This window comes from Epinephelus lanceolatus, chromosome 16 (genome assembly GCF_041903045.1).
Source record: "Epinephelus lanceolatus isolate andai-2023 chromosome 16, ASM4190304v1, whole genome shotgun sequence".
NCBI lineage: Eukaryota > Metazoa > Chordata > Actinopteri > Perciformes > Serranidae > Epinephelus > Epinephelus lanceolatus.
The window spans coordinates 16011614-16033112 of NC_135749.1; the positions used below are offsets into that span (position 1 = coordinate 16011614).

General features: G+C 41.7%; 1 protein-coding gene across 2 annotated transcripts in view; it reads right to left on the bottom strand.

Moving 5' to 3' along the window:
* ctnnal1 (catenin (cadherin-associated protein), alpha-like 1) overlaps positions 1–21499 on the bottom strand; it is a 68379-nt gene that overhangs the window by 20296 nt on the left and 26584 nt on the right. For both annotated transcript variants that reach the window (XM_078175572.1, XM_033637432.2), the window contains exons 2-6: positions 8405–8594; positions 3495–3682; positions 2600–2719; positions 1136–1225; positions 700–870 (exon numbers count right to left, since the gene is read on the bottom strand). In XM_078175572.1, the coding sequence (XP_078031698.1) occupies positions 700–870; positions 1136–1225; positions 2600–2719; positions 3495–3682; positions 8405–8594 (759 nt within the window). The remainder of the gene's footprint in view (positions 1–699; positions 871–1135; positions 1226–2599; positions 2720–3494; positions 3683–8404; positions 8595–21499) is intronic.

A 21499-nucleotide genomic window follows, 5' to 3' on the forward strand; every position in this document is an offset into this window, starting at 1 on the left:
CGCACTAAATTCTGCAAACAGCGTCTCAAGCACATAAACATGAAAGCTAATGCATTTTTTTCCCTGTTTCATCCTCTTTTCTTTTTGTTTTTTTTTTTTTAACAAAGATCTGTTTTTAAAAGAAGTACAGGCCTTTGCCTATGTGTCCTAAGGTGACAGGTTTATATAAGCTATTAGTTCAACTCTGCCATTAGGAGCTATGAAGCCATTTATTAAAAGCAATACGCATCTCCTGGCCCTTTCATTAAAATACTTCCTTCTCCTTTTATCTCGACAGAAGAGACCCCGTCAAAACATTGTTTTGTTGTTTTTCTATCATTCGCCGGTGAACAAGGAGGAGGGAGAAGATTAGTCACAGCAATGTAGGTTTATGATGAGTCACACGACCCTATTAACCAAATCATAAAACAGATAGGTCTGGTCCTACATATTGATTCTTTGAGTAACATTTGAAGCTATTGCCAAAATCTTAATGCTGCAACCACAAATCAGCTGACACAGAAGCACAACTAGATCATTTGAGGGGTTTTGCTTAAAACCATGCTCTTTCTTATTAATATAAATGGAGTGTTACTGACATTTCTGAAAGTGATTTTATGGCAGCTTTAAAGAAAATTTGTTCAGCATGACGCCTCCCTCACAAGAGGATCATTACTTTACTTCACAGACTCCTTCAGTAAGTCTGATTTCTGATCCTACCTTGAAGTCCTTGATGCCGTTATAGATGCTGGCAGGAAGGATCTTGTTCTCCCCGCAGCTCCGTGCCTCGGTGACTATCTCGATGACCTGCTCCAGGGCACAGCGCATCCGGTGGAACACGGCGTCCTTGTTGATCCGCGCCGACTCGCAATCTGGGTGCCTCAGGCAAGTCTTTGGAAGGAATTTGAAGGGAAATGTCAAAGCTCGTGCCCTCCTCTACTCTTTTCAACGTCTATCTGCTTTCATGTTTTACAACCACGACTATACACTCTCTTTGTTCATGATTTTGTGACTTTGAGTTTTGAGTATTACCACTGATCACAGCGTTTGAGAAGCCCTGAAATTAAATAAACTCGAAAAGGCCTTAAATCTTTAAAGCTGGACATAATCCATAACTCATGCCCAGAGGTCCAGTGTTGGTGCACCAGCTGTTTACCTTGGAGGCTGTGAGAAGCATCATGGTGCATTTCTCCAGCACTGCTCTGGCTGCTGCCATCCGTGCCTTCTTCTTCTCATCCTTCAAGTCCTACAGCACAAACACACGCGCACACACACCAGATGGTTATGGGTGGCTTTACTTCAGTTGCAACTTCTGAGAACTCTCTGGGTGTCCGAGGGACATGAAAAAGTATGCAACAAATCTCTTTAAAGCTGCTATGAAGGGACACACAAATGTGACACAGATTCCTCTCCAAGTTTGCACACACGAAACTTCCAAGGCTCATTGTTTCCCTAATAAAAACAGATGCTACCAGAATAGGAAAGAAGATACAGCATGTGACCCGCTGTTCCCCCGCTTCATGTATTCCAAACAGAAATAGACAGCTCGAATCAGGTATTTGGGGATTTGGAAAAGGCAGCTGAATCAACTCCTCTCCCATCACTTCGCCATAGATTACAAAGACGATGTGATTATCTGTCATTATTTTTGTCTCTGTGCTCGTCTGGCTTCAATAGACGAAGATTGTAGATTTTCTAAAGGGCTGTGGGCTTGTGCATGTGTGTGCATGGATGAGTGGGAGTGAATACGACTAAAAAAAAAGAGAGTGATAGAGAAATCAGGGTGGTAAATGAGGAGAGGGAGCATTAGCTGCGACGCTTTGGGGAGAGGCATGATGTGTGTTTCAAAACACGTGCCCTGAAGAAATCCAGAAAGAGGGATGGCCGATCCTTTCTCCCTGTCTAGATACCGCAGCCGCTGCACTTTACATCAGCTTCTGCAGGCAAAGCGCTTTAGCTGCAGGGGCTGAATGTATGCATCAAAGACGGATTAGCAGTCTCTGACAGAACAAAGTTAGAAACCCTAAGTTGGACTGTTTTTCTAAAGCTTGAAGCAGAAGTTTTGTTTTGCAAATGTGCCATACCCTGAGCTGATACACTGCAGAGAGAATGCACGGCTCAAAGCACAGGTCAGTTCATATCAACATTATATCGTGACTTGTTTGAGGAGTATGAGTCATAACCGACCTGTACATTTCTTTTATGGATTAAGACATGGATTAGAAGAATGACTCGATGCAGAAAGAGAGATATATGAGAAGAAACCTTTCTTCATTGTTTGTTTTTAGAAGAGTAAATATTTGATGCTTAAATTATTGATTTGTTCTGAGTTTGTACATTCACAGTGTAAGTAATGCAGGTTTCACAGTCTAATTCCACCAACTGCTTGCACATTCAGAATACCATGTTTAGAAAACCGCTGCTTGTTAGATCACATCTGCATGAATAAACAAATAATGCTCAGTGCTGAAGAAACAAAGAGACAAATTAGTGCACCTTCATAAACCAAACTAAACACATATGCAGCTTTCTTCCAAGTTAGACCACATATAATTCCATTTATTCAGACAAGTAGTGTGCTGATGAATTTAAAAACAAAGTTTCTTTGCATGCTACTCACGTTCTGTCTGTCTCCGGTGAGGTGGGCAAACTCCACCATCTCATTGCCAAACTGGCTGAATATCTGTACAAATTCCTGGAAGGTGCTGACTCTTTCCAGATGGTCGAGGGTAACCAGGACCTAAGAGGAGTGAAAAGATCAGAGCGGTGCGGTGAATGAACACATATGGTTGTGTTCTTCAAGTCCTTCCAAAAACTATTTCAAATCTCGCAGGATATCAGCAGGAACTGCAAAAAAACAGCCGAGAATATCACATTACCACCACAAGTTACTCCAGCGCTCTCCTCCGAAGTATTTATGTCTCAATGTGATGCAATTATATCAATGATATGCTAAAATAAAACCAACAGATTAAGTAGTTCCTAACTTGCATTTTAGTTAATAGCAGTCTATGTACCTGCTAATTTAGCTGCTGAGGGTAGGTTAGCTGGCAGCCCTGATGCAGCAGCTTTTATCAACGCCAGACAAAGAGGAGGAAGAGATGTAATTGTGTTTGCCAGTAATGGAGAACAGGGGGCTGCCGACTGTCTGTCCAAACGAGGATAACCAGTCATGACTGGGCCCCCTGTTTCCATTCTTGGCTTAGTCTACAGCTACATCCATATCACACTGTCTGGCTGAGAGCACAGCCAGGTACGATGGAGAGAGGCAGTCTCTTTGCTCTGTGTTTTTATGTGATCGCTAAATGTGCTGCTTCCCTCCAATTACCTCCAGAGTACTTCTTCAGAGAGCCAGTGCTTATCTATTAGGAAATAACGGACTCCAGATGGAGTTTGCTAAGATGTGTGTGTGTGTGTATTAATGTGTGCATCACTGTGTGTGTGCGGGAGGGACTAAGTAAGAGAGATTATGCATATCTTTAAAGGTTGTGCCATCTCACATTTACATGTCTCACCTTGTTACGTGATGTGATTATCTGTTTGATGACGATGCGGTCAGCCAGGACGAGGACTTTAGTGACTGAGGAGAGGAGCAAGCGGGCTGCCTTCACCATCCCTGTCCTATCACTGAACACCGTGACACGTCCGTCTGACTGGGATGGCACGGCTGATCCCACATCTGTCAGCTGGGCTATGGCATCACCTGCGAGAGAGGAGAGAAGGGACAGTTGGGCGGATATATTGTCTGATAGAGCTTAATGCAGATATATTGTGTTGGTGTATAAGGATGAAACAACTAACTTTTTCTCTCTGCTACTGATTCATAAACCTAAACTCTGGGTATCTGCCAATACAGAGTACTTATCCGACACAAGTGCTCTCTTTTCCCTTATTTAAAAATCTGTCCTCACTGCATGGAACACACTGGCATCAAACATAACATGACAACTAAAACATTTTTTCTAGGCGTGTGCAAATCTTGATTTTACTAATCTAGGGAGTTTATGAGATTTTTGGTTGGGTGCTATTTAAACAATCTATAACACATGGTCTATTAGGGCATGTCCAACTCCCCTTTTGCTAGTTAAACAACGCATAACCTGGGCGCCCACACCTCGTTCTAAGACCTACACACCCATGGGCACACAGATAGGCCCAAGTACACACAACATGGGCACTGGCCATGAAAACGACAACAGATTTGGTCTGAAAGTAGCAATGACAGATCCACTGCGCTTTGCACTGCTTTGCTGCGGCTGTAAGATAGAGCCCCTATGTCTGTCTGTCAGATAACTAAGGGAGAGTCGAGTTGAGGACGCCGACTCAGAACATGCTGGAGGGTTTACATATCCCATCTGGCCTGAGAGTGCCCTGGGATTCCCTTGGCAGAGCTGGATGATGTGGCTGGCCAGAAAGACCTTTAGGCTACTTTGCTTTGCCAGCTGCCACTGAGATCTGGACCCAGACAAGAGGCGGAAAATTAAAGGATGTGTGGTCAGCTGATAATTCCTTAAATGCCCTCTAAGTTAGGTCAGGCAACACTACGGCACAATGTTCTCCCAATCTGCCTCTCTTCACCTCTGGGAGAACATATCGTCCTGTGCAGGGTGACACACAGCAGCACTATATTCAGCTCAGTGGTATGCCAGCCTGACCCAAACACTGCTGGCATGCTCTCTGGATGACATGAGACACACAAGGCCCTCAAATACAATAGGCAAAAAAAGCCGGAGCTTTTCCAAATTCATACACCGACAAAATATGCAAATGTAAAAATATTCATGAAGAGTCCAACTTTCCCTTTTTCTCTCTTTCAAATCTGCTTTCACCGGCCCCAAAAAGGGAGGAATACAGAGTTTAAAAGGCTGAAATCCCATCACCAAAATAGCTATCAAGAGGAAAATGTCCAGAGTTAAGAGCGAGAGGGAGGAGGAGAGAAGTCTCTCAGAAAGAGAGAGCTCGGAAAGGAGGGGGAAGGGAGTATAGCTAGGTCTCTATTGGGTCACGCTGCTTGGCTGTCTATTTTGTTTGGCTGGTCCTTTAAAAGAAGCTGCACTGACGAACTGATTGCATCCGACAGGCTGCTTTTCAGTGCCAGCTCCGCTAACCAGTTAAAACATCTAGGCCTGGCTCGCAAAGAATGCTGCACAAACCCCCATGGCACAAGCAGGGTGGAAAGCAGAGGGAGCCAATTCTCGCCTCTTAATCTCGGAATATGGATGGTATGGACTGGAGGATGGATTTTCATGACCTTAATAGTGTTATCCCACTGGTCCCTTACCGTATGTGCTCGAGACCCTTGTAGTTTCTGCTCACTGTAAATGCAGTTTGTTCCAACATAGAAAATTATGCATCAGGTGAAATGATTTCGACTTTTTTTTTTTCTGAACGATGAATTTATTATTCATAAGTGAAAACTTGAAAGGCCGATCCTTGATGTGTTGGTGTGGTGCTTGCAGGCAGTCAATCTTGCATGACTCAATGCATGGCAATGTCTGTCTGTCGGTGGATTGCGATGAAACTTGATACAGACATTCATGTGACCCCTCCGGATGACTTCTTTAACTTTTCATCTAGCGCCATCACCAGGTCAACATTTTGAGCCTCAGCTTTACTTTGCATTTAGTGCTAATTAGCAAATCTAAGCGAGCTAACAATGCTAAACTAAGATGGTGAACATTATCTCTGCTACAGAGCCGAATGTTAGCATTTAGCTCAAAGCACTGCTGTGCCTCACAGAGCCGCTAACATTACTGTAGACCTGTTTCTGTGTCATTTATATATGATTTATGAGAAAAAGGTCACAAAGAGGCCAATGCTTGATGAGCTGGTACAGCGCTTAAAGGCAATCGTCTCCTTTTACCAACTAATAGCCCTGCACATGTAGTCCAGTAACACTCACATACAGTGTGTGCAATGACTTTAATTTGATCCTCACTACCATCTTATCTTGAATCTTTCTGTGGGGGGAAGAGAAAGTGAGACAGAAGCATGCAAATGTGAGAATGACACTGAGAGACTGAGCGAAAGAGACAGAGACAGAGATCCAGCGCAGATTGCCTTCACTGACCTGCCTCATTGGATCTCTCCACCGCTCTGATGATGGGTAGCATCTAATTAAACTAGTGCTTTCAGCCTGCCTTTATTTCATTCATTATAGCACACAAGGCTGAAGCCTGCTTGATTAAACTCTCCCTGCGGCTAGGTATTAGAGAAATGTCAATCCTTCACTAACTAGCCCCTCTCTCTGCTGTACACTTAAAGCCTCTAAAAAAGTCTTTCTTTTTTATCCCTGAAGATGTCTCCATCATTTTAAAAAAAATGGTCAGAGAGACAAAACCTTTTTTTTTTTTAGAATCAGGGAACAGTTGTACAGTGTCTGTCAGGAGAAGTGCAAGGGAAAACTGTAAAAACACCTCCCTAAGAGGAAAGTGAGAACCAGAATAAATTAGTCGCAGTGGGCTCACATATCCAGACACACATACACTTCACTTGGCCTCACCTACACACACACACACACACGCACACACACATTCACACGCACATTTTCTCATTAGTCTATCCTCCCCCTCCCACCAGCGCTTTCTTTGTCTGAGTTTTAGCCGTCTTTATAAATCAACGCTGTGTGAGGATTAAACGCTTTGCCACGCAAGCTGGTTCCCCCAACATAAACCTATTATCACGGTGTTGTGTCTAAAATTCTTACCCAATGTGATATTGTTTCCGGTCTGCTCTGCAGAAAGCTAAATGAGGTCCTTGTTTTGCCTGATAACAACTAAGTTTCCAGATATAAAACAGTGGTGGAAAGTACCAAAGCAATTTTACTCAAGTACTGATTGGAGCGAACTGTACATTTCCATCTTATGCAACTTTATATGTCTACTCCACTACGCCTGAGAGGTAAATAATGTATGTTTTACTCATCTACATTTCTCTGACGGGTTAAGAAACTATTCAGATTACAATTTTTATACCCTTTCTGTCTAGTGGAGTTATATATGAGCACAACCTCAGATATCTACAGCAGTAAAATGCAACATACACATTAAAGCAGCAGGAATATTAATCCAAAAACAGCACATATAAAGTGGTTTTAAATGCAGAACTTCTACTTCTAGTGGAGCATTTTCACAGTGTGGTATTAGTTATTTTACTGCAGTAAAGGATCTGAATACCTCTTCCACCTCTGGATATAAAGAAGTGTTTCACCCAGCGAGTGATGACAACTATCTAAACCAAGAATTCTAAGAAAGTTTAGATAGACAGAAACACACAGCGTTGACGTGAGTATTGAGTGTGTTTTTTTTAGACGGCTTTTCAAGTGCAAATGTTACAAGAAAGTGTAGAAACACTGAGAGAAACACATTTCTGACAAAACCATCACCTCTTCTTTCTCGGGTTCAATAAAAGCCGACAGTCCCATGAGAGTGATCCACACATTCTTGTTCCCTCACTCTGGTTGTCACTGTTTCCACCCCTCCAACAACCCTCTTTTCCCTCTTTGTTTCTCTCAGATGTTTAACGTTTTGCACTTTGAAACAGCCGTACATCCATTAAACAGATTATCTTTTCAGATTCAGACTTGAATCTTGCAGCATATATTAGGTGAAGAGGCAGACTACACCCTGGACAGGTCGCCAGTCTATCACCTAACCTGCCTGTTTTAGAATGGGGAGGAAACTGCAGAAATGCGGACGTGGGGAGAAATCTAAACTCCACACAGACAGGCACAGCCAGCAAATTCAAACCCTGGAAAAAAAAATAAGGGGTCCTGACCTCAGGTAGAAAAATATTTTTCAATGTAACACAGAGGCAATCTATGAGGCAGTGAATATCGGGAAAACTGCTTCAATCTTGCCAACAGCCTGATGCATAAAGCTTCTATCAGAATCTATTATGCGGTGCTTTCCAAGCCAGTGCAGAGACATTCATTCCCTACACAGCACCCTTGGGTGAAGAGGCACTTTTTCAGCCTTTACTTCCAAGCTAATAACAACAGTGTCTTTAGTTGACTCTGGAGGTGCTCTGGTTTAATACTGTCTGACAGCCAGGCTGTCCAGACAAATCGAAACTTGCTCAAATTTGATAACAGTGTGACGCCTAAAGGTGGTGCCTGATGCCTTATGAAACTGTCACAGTTTGTCTGAAGAAATAAACACCGATGAGTCTTATTGGCTGACAAGCTGTAACAGCCTCAATGGCAATTTCTTAACATCATAAAGCCATGCTTATATCATGATGATACAGTATCCACTATGAGGAAACCTGTAGGGTGAAGCACCCTCACACTGTTTAACAACATTAATCTGTGACCACAAAATAAAATCTGTCTCTTTCTCCTTCAAAAGCGAGGCACTTGACGAGGTGCTGAGTTTAAGCGCAGCAATTCAGTGAAATGTCGAGTACGTAATGAGATCAACCAAACCTGCTCTGCGTGCCTCGAAGCAGGCTTGACCCATCTCATCCTTGAGCTCTTGGTTCTCTGTGGCGATGGCCTCCCCAACGGCGACGAAACGGCCCACAGCCACGCTCACTGCCTGGCCCACCCTGTGAATGGCTGCCAGGGTGCGCTCTGACTTCTTTGGCTTGTCTTTATGGTTGATCAGTGTTGTGATCTGCAGGAATGTGGGGAGAAAAAAAACAAGACATTTTTAATATAGTAAGACACATACTTTACTTTTGTTGTCGCCAGTTATTTAAGCCAAGCATAGTCAGCAGTGGTGGAGTATTTCCATTTTCTGCAACTTTGTACTTTTACATCCACGAGGGAAATATTGTACTTTTTACTCTATATTTATTTGACAGATTGACTTACTAGTTACTTTGAAAAACAATTTTTCATACCCTCATTACCCAATTCTGGTGATTCTGAACACCATGAAAATTTGACTTTTGACAGATATGTGGCTCTCACAGGACAGCAATGCTACAAACATTAAGATCTTATGGAATATAATGCAACACTGTACAGTAAACTACCACACATTATTAAAGGAGTTATAAATGAGCACAAACTTAAATATTTACAGCAGTAAAATGCAACATACACAAAAATACTAATCCAAAAACACCATATAGAAAGTAAAACCCAGACAGGGAACATTTCACTGCACTATGAATACTTTTACTTTAAGTACATCTAGCCAATAACACTAGGCCCGTTTCCACCGCAGGAACTTCGGGGTAATTTTACAGGACCAGGGCCGGGGCTGGGGCCGTTGGTGTGTGTCTCCACCGCAGGAACCACCCCCGAAGGACAGAGTTCCGAAAAACTCCTGGATGGGGCTTGGGGTTTACTTGGTGCTGATTGGATATACTCAAGGTGGGATGTGACGTCAACAGAAAGCAACAAAATAGCAGGCATTTTTAAAACTCAGCAGACGAGGAGTCGCATTTTTAAAAGGAGTCGTAAGAAGAAAAGCAGTTGTTCTTCTTTGTTTGTTTCTTTGCCGCGTTGCCCCGGTCAAAATGGTCGCGCAACGATTACGTCACATCCAGAGCCCGGTAACTTCACAGAAACCTTCCTCCTACTCCGCTCTCTCATTGGAGACACGGCGGTTGAGACAGCCGAGCGAGAGGACGTTCCTGTAAAGTTCCTGCCCCCCAAATAGTACCAGGAACTTCTTCAGTGGAAACGGGCCTACTTACATACTTTTACCTTAACGTCTAGTGTGTAGGGTTAAGTGGCATCTAATGATGAGGTTGCAACATTGCAACCAACTGAAACGTGTCCCATGTCCCAAGCATGTAGGAGAACTAGAGTTCTCTCTTATGCTTGTAATGCGACATTGCAAAATCATAAATGTCCCTATCTAGAGGGACATTTGCAAAAATGCAAATCTAGAAAAACGCCTGTCTAAAGCCAGTGTTCGGGTTGTCCATTCTGACCTACTGTTGAACAATATGCTGAACTCCGTGGAAGAGGACCCACTGCATATGTAGATATAAATGGCTCATTCTAAGGTAATGAAAACACAACCATTCTTATTTTCAGGTCATTATAAATAAATTAAAACATGGTTGTAAATATCATAGATGCCCCTAAATCCTACACACTGGACCTTTAAGGAGGGATTGAATGCAGGACTTTTAATTGTAGTTGAGTGCTATTAGTACTTTTAATGCAAGAAAGCACCTGAATACGTCTTCCACCACTGACAGTTAGCCACTTTCTCTTAACTTTTCCACTGACACATCTAAAAGCCTGGAGGATAATAAATAACCACACAAGTTGTATGGTTGCACACTGCCTTTCTAGAATCATAGCCTCTTGTTCGATAGTGAAAGTATGCTGTGATTATATCCTAACAACACCTTTGATAAGGGAGCATGTTGAGTCTGGAGCTCGTACCCCATTTGCTTATCAGGAGAGAGGAGTTTCCTGCCTGCACAGCCACAAGTGGAGATAACATTTTGGAAGACGGCACAGGGATAACCTACTCTGCGTGTCAGAAGGAGAGGAAGCATGTTTACAGCTCAAACACGCCCAGTCTCCAACACCTCTTACACAACATTTCATAAAATTTGAAAGAAGAGCAGAAACAAACACAGCAGATGGGACATGCACGCACGTCTCCTGTGACATATACAAGACAGTCCACCGACGGGTACACAGAAACACACACACCAAACTCAGGTGGGGCCTCTTAGTGATAATTAAGGGTATGAATTATGAATGGGTAGAGCCAATTATTATTAATTATTCATTGATTGCTTTCACTCTCTCCAGCTGTTATTGTGGGTGTGAGTGTGTGTATGCCTGTCAAACCATTTGGGTCAGGGAGTGGTGGGTGGTGATTTTAATTGGTCCACAGCTGCAGGTGGTCCAAGTGGGGAATCTTTTGCAGTAAAGTCTTTGTGGGCTACAGAAAAACACGCTGGTTGTGCTAAGCTCAGGCGGCTGTTTGAATGAGCAGCATCCTGAAACAGGAATGTAACACATCAGGCCGTCACTTTTTAGTTCCACAGTCTGAACGAATGAAATCCTTTGAAATGTGTTCAGATAGATTTGACAGTGTACGACACAATTAACCCTGAGATCTCATGGAAAGTCTACAGCACTGTTGATCAGCACCTGACAGGCAGCACACACACACAAAATTGTGTCCTAACATGACGTTAAGGTTTTTGTTATCTGGGTCCTCAGCTTTGCTTTATAATCAGACAAAATACAAAACAATAAGCTTGGGAAATTAATGTCTGTCAACTGACTAACTGAATACTTGATTTTTCTACATTCAGCCCAACAATATATGCGACAAACAAAGGCAATCTTTAGTGATTAAATTTGTCTTAGATTCATTATTGTTTTGTTTTTTTATTTATCGCTCACCCTGTTAAAACATCTGAAAAATACAATTCAATTCAATTTACTATCAAGTAAGACTAAGAAAAGTTGCAAATTCTCACATTTGAGAACCTGAACCATCGAATGTTTGGTATTTCTGCTTGAAGGATTTTAAGGTGCTCTATATTAAGAGTGTATCTATCAATCTATTAAGGTTGTCTACACACAGCTCTCATCGTAGAGGTGGCTGTGCTAGCGGCTAGCAGCTAACAGTGTTAACAACTGCAACAGTGCTGACAGAGCTAACATGGGGGAACCTGAAGATGGGTGCTACACCTACGCCAAGACACTGTCACCTTATCAGCAGTAACTGCCGTATGAACACAGTGCAGTGGCATACACACACACACACACACACACACACACACAGGACTCCTGTGCACTCACATGCACATGAAACTGGACCAGCTACCAAAATAAAGAACAGAGAAGCTTGGATTACAACCTTGGATGTATAAGGAGATCTGAATACGGCGTTGGAGGCGGGGCCCCATTCATTCCTATAAAGGTTGCTAAGTGGCACAGGAAGCCAAAATAGTTAAACTTTCCAGTTATAAAACTACCTGGATCTTCTGCATTGTTGGGCCGGTTGAGCAGCTAACCTCTGGTTTAGCATTCTGTTAAATAAAAATAATGTAATTGTGCATCTCTTCAAGACTTTCAAAATGTTATCGGACCAAATGGATCAAATCCTGATAGTGAAACAAGTTATTTCAAAGGGTTTGCAATTCCCCTTAAAATGTATCCACTGATTTACAAAAGTGTCTTTCACATAAGTCTCTTTCACATTGTAAGTCTATGGGAAAAAGTATTTTCAGGCCTAATGGCATCACGTGATGGACCAAGAAGTGGTAATTCTACTGTTTGACCACTATGTCAAATTGGCTTCAAAGCCTGGTGCTGTTCCTGGGGGCTTGACTTGTTTCTCTGCTCAGGACGCCATTACTTCACTTAATCTTTACATAGCAAATAGTCGTTTGCTGCTTTATTAATGCTCTGAATATTGTATAGAGCTGCATTAACAGTTAATCGATTATCAAAATAGTTTGATTATTTGCTATCAATCGATACACTGATAAAACAAATAACAGTTTCAGCTCTACATCTAACAATAATGTTACCAACTGATCTGATTATTTCTCAAACTATCAATAAATCATGTTGAGTCTGTAAAATGTCAATGATGAAAAAAATTCCCATCACAATGACTTCAAACGTCTTATTTGTCTTCATTTATGCTAATTCCTGCTTGCCAGCGGCACACTACAAAGGGGGGGTCTATAAACCTGCTACAAATGCCTCCTGAATCTAAATGCCACAACGCCAAATTAGCCTGAGTCAGCAAACCTCTTGAGCTGCTGCCCTGTGAGACATGACCCACATTAAAACTGTACATCACACATCATTCACACTGACAGCTTCGTCGAGCACTGCTGAGTTTCAAAATTCTTTAAACTGATGTTGATGTTTAATGCAGCTTAAAGTTGTTTCACAGCGCCTTGGTGCTCATTATTAGCACTGCGCACGGCAGATATGTTTCTTGCTGAGAAATACCGTGATAGCTGGATCCAGAAGAAATTCAATATTGCGTTGGACTCGTCGACTTCATATTGATGAGAGATTTAGAATTAACTGGGAACAATTTCTAACTTGTTTGGCATTAATTCTGCATAACACCAAAAAAAGTTCTGCCCAAAGTCCTTGAACAAAAAAGGTCACATCTCCATGCTGCAATCAAGTCCCAGTGGTAGTTAAGTTCAATCACAAAAACACATTCCCTCTGATAATAGCGCTCATTAAGGATTTCTAAGCATACAAGCCTTGTTGCTTTCTATAAAATAACATAAAAGATGCTACTTGCCGAGTAGCTGTTATATAAATCATAAAAAAGAGACATCAAGAAAAAGGATAGAAAGAAAGTTGAGATGAAAGGGAGCAAAAGGAAATAATTTAAAAAACAGATAATAAAAAGTGCACCAAATAAAGCTGTTGCACTGTCTCTTCCTCCTGCCGTTACTGCCCCTGCCCCCTAATACATTAAAAGAAGTTGTAACTTGTCGTTTTGAATTCCCTACTTTCCATTCTCAGAAAGACCATTGTTCTGTAGCAAGATCCTGACCCTGAAAGCGCTCATAAAGCACTTCTTTTGGTCCATCACTCGTCACTTTATGTATCATCTGTCTTCTTTATCTCTGCATTAGAGCTTCCCTTCCTGTTAGCCCTGTGTTTTTCACTGACTCATCGACACAGAGTGGGATACTCCGTAAAAAAAAAACACCCAGGCCAGCTGGACACGATGCAGCCTAAAAGAAGGAATTAGGACACAGGGACACATGATTCAGACCTACGTCATAAAATTGACTGTTGTACAACGTCAGGTGGCATTCTTGTTACACAAGAGACCTGGTAAAACACTTCTGTGATGTTAAGTTTCCGATGATTGGAGCATCTGAGGACTGTGTGTCTTGTGTACAACTGAAAGTGTGTGTGCATGGTGTGTTTTTATGTCTGCAGGGTTCATGCAGGCATGACTGTTTTCCCAGATGACTTGTACAAGCAAATGGTGACACTAATGAACACTCAGGCTGGCACTGATCCAGAAACCAGTGTTTAAGGGGGTTGAGAGCATGAGAGAGGACCTTAAGTGTGTGCATGTGTGTAGGTACACAAACGGCAACACCTGAGGCTCACAGAGGAGAGGGAGAGGCAGAAGAACAGACAGCAAAAGAAAAACTGATTACAGATTTTCATCTGCGAAAAAGAAAGCTTTATCCAAACTGCAGCAGATGAGCGGATGGTTAAGTTTGTTTCATAAGTTTAAGTGTGTGTCTGTATAAGACAAACAGAGTGGAAAAAAATCTGTGTGAATCACAAAGAGAGACTGGGAGAGAGAGCAGAGAATAACCACTGCCTGGGATTTCCTCCATTAGAGATTACTAGGTGGGTACATTTACTGGGCTGTGCAAACAGGAACAGAGCAGGGTGGGGAGAACATAATATTGATACAGTGCCATCACAGAAGAGAGACCATTGTGTCTGTGTGCGTGTCAAAGGAGCTTGTGTCAGTTTCATTCTGCACGGACACAGAAAAGTGCACATTTGTTCTACATTTGTTAGTGAAACTCTTAAAAAACCAGCAAAGATCAAACTTTAAAGGGACAGTTCACCACCAAATCAAAAGTAGCTATTTTTCCTCCTACCTGTAGTGCTATTTATCAGTCTAGACATTTTGGTGTGAGTTCCTGAGTGTTGGAGATATCGGCCGTAGAGATGTCTGCCTTCTCTCCAGTATAATGGATCTAGATGGCACTCAGCTTGTGGTGCTCAAAGTGCCAAAAAAATACATTTCAAAAACTCAACAGCAATGCCTCTTTCCAGAAATCATGACCCAGTTACTCAAGATAATCAGTTTCATGTAAGAACTACTTTCTGTCTACTCAACAACACACACACATCAACCTTATCACTGTAACGAAGGAAACGTGCATCTACTCATGGACGACTGCTAATAACGTCCTCCTTGGCTGAGCTGTAACACTAGCTAGCTCAGTGTTGCTAAATGAGCAAGCAGTAGCAGTAGATGCACAGCATTACAAATGCTAACTGCTAATGTTGTACCGTGTAACTTGGCAAATGTTTGCTAACAAGTTGGAGATATCTAAATTTATACTGTATGTTTGCTGTTGTGTTATGCAGTGTGCATCTACTGCTAGCTCACCTAGCACCACTGAGCTAGCTAACGTTACGGCTCAGCTAAGAAGGACGCTAGGGTTGAGAATCACCAGAGGCCCCACAATACAATATTATCAAGATAATTAGGTCACAATACAATTGCGACCTTAAATGTTTTGCAATATGCTGAGTATTGTGATAACATATATTGCAATGTATTATCTTTTTTCAAATGCAAATTAGGAAAAATCTCTTTCAACATCTGTTTTTATCTGATTAAGATTTCAGTCAGTGCATCTCAGTTGTATGTGGTGGACTGAAAAAGCAATTTATGTTATTATTTAATTTGTATTTGCAACATTAGATACATATAGATACTATGCTAAATCATTTTTCCCCGACCCTAGAGGACGCCATTAATGTTTACATATGGCACTGTCACAAGCACAAGCCTCTCATCAATGAGTAGATGCACTACTCCTTCTCTGCAATGATACCGTTGGTGGATGTAGCTCAGTAGACATAAAATAGTTCCTGACCAGGTCATGATTTCTGGAAAGAGACACTGCTGTTGAGTTTTTCAAATGCGTTTTTGGCGCTTTGAGCACCACAACCAAAGTGCCATGTAGTTCCATAATACTGGAGAGAAGGCCGACATATTTACAGTGCTATCTCCAATAAGGTAAAAAGAAAAATATGTGTTATGATTTGGGGATGAACTGTCCCATTAGGTACAAAAAAATCAACAGTATTTATTATTATTTCTGGGTATCCAGTTAATGTTTTGGATATCATAGTAAACAAGACTACATATACGACCAGATTTTCAATACTAACTTTTAGTACTTCAAGGTTTTGATACTTTATCTGTTATATGGACACATTTTGTCAATAACAGAAAAATATCTAGGCTGGATACCCAGCTCCACTCCATATAGGCACCTGCTCAATCATTGAAGCTGCCTCCAGGCCAAATGTTAGGGGTTTACTGTACAATTCACTGCAGTCTATTAATTTAAAATCTCTCCTCTCAGTTCATTCTTCGTCTCTCTGTTTTACACACACCCTCACGATACCATGCTGCTGCGCTCTGCTGCACTCGCCCAAAACCTCCCAAAGCCCACTGAGGATTTCAAAGAGTTATACAATCCATGACGTCGGCACAAATGTTGCTTTAGATGCAAAGTCAGACCTGAGGCAGATTTGTTTATTGAAAGGGCTAACTGGTTGTGTCCCCAGTGTACAGATGGGGTAGAAAAAATGGCTTAATCTGCTATCTCATGTAATAAATATGGGGGTCACTTGGAGTGTACATTCTGGTGAATCGGGGGTAATTTCATATCTCTTTCTAGGATTTAAATAAACAGTGGGAACACACTCAGCTCTGTTCATAATCTCATATGAAGTCTTTCTTTTTCACTCTCACATTAACACAGCAGAGCCTGCCCATCCCTTTTTTAGTTACTTTCTCCTCTGGTACACAATCAGTCGATTCCCAACCATCCACCTCTCATCTCTTTGTTGTCCACAATTAGGAGGACAATTACAAGGCCATAAAAGATGACATCAACAGCTTACTCCGAGCAACACAATAGACCAACAGAGCCCACCCATTGGTTAGAGGGAAATCTAGCCTAACACCTCAAGGACACGGTGACCGACCATAAATCAGAGGGTAACAAAAGCTGGAAACATTTGTGGCTGCCTCCCATGGCTACTGACTGAGTTTCACTGAATGGCCAATGCTGGGAGAAAGTTTGGTGTTATCTGAGTCATTCTTTCTCTCTGCTTGCTTTTTTTTGTAGTCTGCTCTGATTCTCGGATAATGCAATTGTACGAACGTGTAGATAACTGGGTGTGTTTGTGGAAGAAAAATCCAGTTTACTTCAAACAGATCAATTCAAAGCCTCTTTCCCAGTGGCAAATTTGCGTCATTCTTGTCATTTAATAACTGCAAGAAATCCTTCGCAAACAAAAGGCAGCGAGATAAAAGTGAGTGTGAACAAGCTCATCCTGAAGGCCTGACGGGGCTTTTATTAAACACACACTGTAGCCATTCATCACAATAATTGCTTGCTTGGCAAGTGTTATATTGGCCTGCTTATTTGTCTGAGTTATATCTCTGATTCCTTTAAGCTTTACTTGGCCTGCCGGCTAGAGTAGCAACTCAAAAACAACTTTTTCTTCCCGGAGAAAAAAGATTGAATGGAAGTTTGATACAGAATCCAACAAAGAAACTCACATCACATTCAGCCATTATTAACAGTCAAGCTCAACAGGATTTCTACTGTGTGAACGCGGGGGTGTAAACCAAAGAAGAAATATTATCCATCCATCTATCGTGACAGCACAGGTCTTTTTTATTTTCGTTTACTTAAGCGTGTGTGTGTGTGTGTGTGTGTGTGTGTGTGTGTGTGTGTGAATGCAAATACCAGTATGCACTGTTTGTACAGTATGCACTGTTTGTACAGTATGTGTGCTTGATTAACCATCATGTGTATGGGCAGGAAATAATTGGACAGTAGCTTGTGTGGAGAGAAGGAGATGAGGAGGAGGGAAAAAAAGAAAGTTTAACGCCTTGGTCGTGTTTATTTTCTGATCAGATGAAACTGTGTGCATCATTTTGTTTGAGTGAGTTTTCGTGTTTGTCCTTGTTAATGTGAAAAAGAAAGTACGCATTTGTGGCAACTTTGGTAGCCTCCGGTTCCTGCACTCCTCAGATCGTCGCTCTCATTAAAAACAAACTCTACAGCATATGGATCACTTTGTAAGGTAAACAGGGAAAAAGAATACTTCCAGGTCTCATTTCAGCCCATTACAGCACAAAGGGATCATTGTTGCGGGGAGTGCTGCACCTAAAAGGACATTCTGAATGTTTGTCTTATCCATGTGGATTGCACAAACTTTGTTTTTGTCTTTCCCAGAATCTACTTTTAAAAAAGCTGTTTTTATTCATGCAAGGAGAGACGTGGCTGGCTGCTCGCTGGGGACGGCAAGAGAAAAAAAGAAAGAAACATAAGAGGAAAGAGATGAAAGTCGTGCTAAACATGCACTTTAATGGGTGAGCAAATTCCTTCCAAATTGGCCGCGAGCAGACAGGAGTTCGATGCAGCGCTGGTCCACGGCCAGGGGGAGGGGGATTAAAGACAGAGACAAGGGAGCTGGGAGGAGAGCGGATACAGATAGATGGGGAGAGGTGAAGGGAGCAAGGGAATAAAGAGTGGGACGTGTCACATCCACATCACACTTTACCCCGACTTGTTCCCTCCTCGCATTGCATCTAATAGCGTTCTCCTCTCTTTCAAAATTCCCTCCCTTCTGACTTCAGCAGACTTTCTCTCCACACCTTCATCCATCTCTCCTCTCGTAGTCTTCTGTGTGCAGTACTGTAAATGATTCAAGTCTGTCCCTAGAGCCCAGCTGCTGCAGTGCACTACAGTGTGATACACTATAGCAGCAGCTTGTGACGTTTAAGCTGCATCCTTTGGGGTATACTGTAAAAATACAGTGCGCAGAACAGCAGAAAGAAGAAGTCAAATAGAGTAGAGCTGCTGCACCATCCCATTCTTACACTGCAAAAAAACTTAAACATATACCCTTTCATTCCCCAATGACATTAGTTAATTTCTAGGGCAGTAGAAAGATGCAACTACATGACAAATTGGTCCCAACTAACATGCCCAGTTTTCTGGAAACAAAGTTGCACACCAGTTGGTCATTACTGAACAGACATTAGTAAAACATACTGAGCTAGTGGCCAATTTACACCCATATTCTCCAACAATGAGTCATGCCCTCATCTCGCAAATGTAAGCCACACTCATTTTATCCTCTTTCAGCTGCCTACAGACACAATGAGAAGAGTTACAGAGTCAGCTAATGGGAGCACAATGCAAGTTTTCTGGTCTACCTTTTTAAATTAATACCAGGCAGCAGTTCACTTAAGCATAAAAGCTGAGCTGAACCACATCCATATGTAGTCTTGACTGCTCATGCATTCTTTAGGAATTAGATTGCATATGCAGAGCTATTTTTCTTTTGGTGCTCCCTTACACACACGCACATACCTGCAGAGACATTCACACAGTCTGTTTGAGGGGCCACGCGGAGGAACTGGAGTCAATTTTAATCTTTATAGAGTTTTTAAAAACCATAGCATTTCATTATATTTGGGAAAAGTCACAGAAAGATGCCGAAACTCAAGAATTTGGCAGCCTAGGAAGTAAGAACCCCAAGAATCAAATCTAAAACAATTTGGCTGTAATGTAAGTAATGTGTGACAATGAATGTAAGACAATCTGGATGCACACATATAAACAGAAAATACATTCTAATTAACTTGTGCGTGTGCAGGCGGAGAAAGCAGAGGGACAGCAGAATAGAAAGTGAAAGAAAAGGCATCAGCACAGACAGATTATGCTTGCTGTAATGAACCTGTGGAGGTCACACTAAAAGTGTCGGCATCATGCTCCTCTAAATCTCCTCCTGGGACAAACTGCTCTCAGATAGGTCTGATTTTGTGGATCTATTTAAGCTCCCCCAAACCAGTGATAACAGTAGTAGTACCCTTGTACACACAGAAAAAAATACACCCATCTAGCTGAAGCACCTTCCTAGAGATAAACACAGAGAGTGCAGTGATTTGGCAGTACTAGCTGCAGCCCTTTAGGATGATTGAACACAGATGGTTTTTCCCAGTGAGACAGATAATTCCAGAGAAAAGATAGTCAAATCGCTGCGTGCCTATACAACCACAAGATGACGGGGATAATACCAGCTGATTGCCAAAGAAAGAGGCAGAGGGGGGAGAAGGGCACAGCATGCAGGAGGTGATGGATGTGGGAAGACTGCAGAGGCCAACAGAGGGGCAAGCTGACAGCCATGTAGTATAACTGACAAACAGATTAGCGTTCCGGTGTATTTATGCCCAAAGGGCAAGCATGTGCTTATGTCTCTTTGAGACTGTAAGATTTTCATTGGGTTATTATTGAACTGCTGTTACATGACAACACTGCTTTTCTATTTCAGGTTTCTCTTACTTATCACAGCATTAGATTTATATTAAAGGGGAACATCACCTGACTTATCGGTTCCAATGTGTTATTTCCATGGCCTATGAGAGTTCAATCAATATTTGTGAACATGAGCTGCTCTCTGAAAAAGCCAGAAACCAGAGAAGCAAGTTTCAAACTTGTGATGTCAAAGGGTATAAAGTCTGGAGCTGCTCCATAGACAATGAATGGTAGACTGATTTATGGGCCCACAGAATGTTTGGTTTCTTTTTTATACCCAAATGAACTTTATTCTATCGTAGTGTTGTCAGTTCTGAAACAGAAAATGTACCCATATTCTTTAACATCTTTCATCATTCCAGACCTTTTACCCTATGACATCACACATTTGAGTTTCAGCACTCTAGTTTTTGCAATTGGGAGAGAGTTGGCTATGTTTACTAATATTTTTGGACTGTCTTAGATCACATGAATAGCATGTATGAAATTTGAAAAGGGTGTAGAGACCCTTTAATACTTAATGATATATTAATATTCAACTTCCATTTCCCTCGTGGCCAAAAACATGACTCCCAATGAATGCTCATGTTGCACCATGTAACTAGGCAAATGCTTGCTAACAAGGTAGAGACGGGTGGGTGATGTATCAAATGTATGCAATATATCATAATATTATTTTATGTGGGCTACAGCAGATAATCATATCCTCATATCGAGATATTCCTAGCACATTTAAGTAATTTATTTATGCATTAAAAGCAGGGCGTGTGTATGTGCAGTAGTCTTGCTCTCCTTCTCCCTATTAAATGTTTCACTCACTTCAAAATGATGACATCTCAGAGTGTCACTGACAATATCAGGACATTCTGATGTGGATTTTCAAAATAAAAGCCCTCTTAAATGTCATATATGATCTGTGTTCCCTCTAAATTCAGATTAGTTTCCCAGTATGATCATACGCATCAAAGGGTTACATCAAACAGCTGTGTTGTTTTGGAGAATATATTAAAATATTCCGACATATATCATGTATCGCATACTCTGGGCACAGATGGAGCAGCAGAACATCAGGCACCGTAAAAGTGAAACTTAACAGTTTATTCTGCTGGGTATAAAAGTTTGCTTTCACTTGCCTCTGCAGCAGCTGCTCCTCTCATTCATCAGTCTGATCTGATTAGCTCTAATCGGATTGACTGATCAATTATCCACCCGCAACACAAACTGTTGCTGAGGAAAAAGAAAAACTAATGAAGAGTTATGCTGCATTCATGGACCTGCAAAAACCTACAACTTTAGAGAGGACACACACACACAAAAAGTAATAAAAGTAAAGTCTGGTGATCCGACCCCACCTCTGCTGTCAACTACTGACACATGTAGATTCTAAATCTGTGGGAAACACTCATTTATAAGCCATATTGCCCAGCCCTAGCTAAAGATATATGACTTGATATGTTGCTGTTGTGTTTACAGATTGTTTCTGCTCACC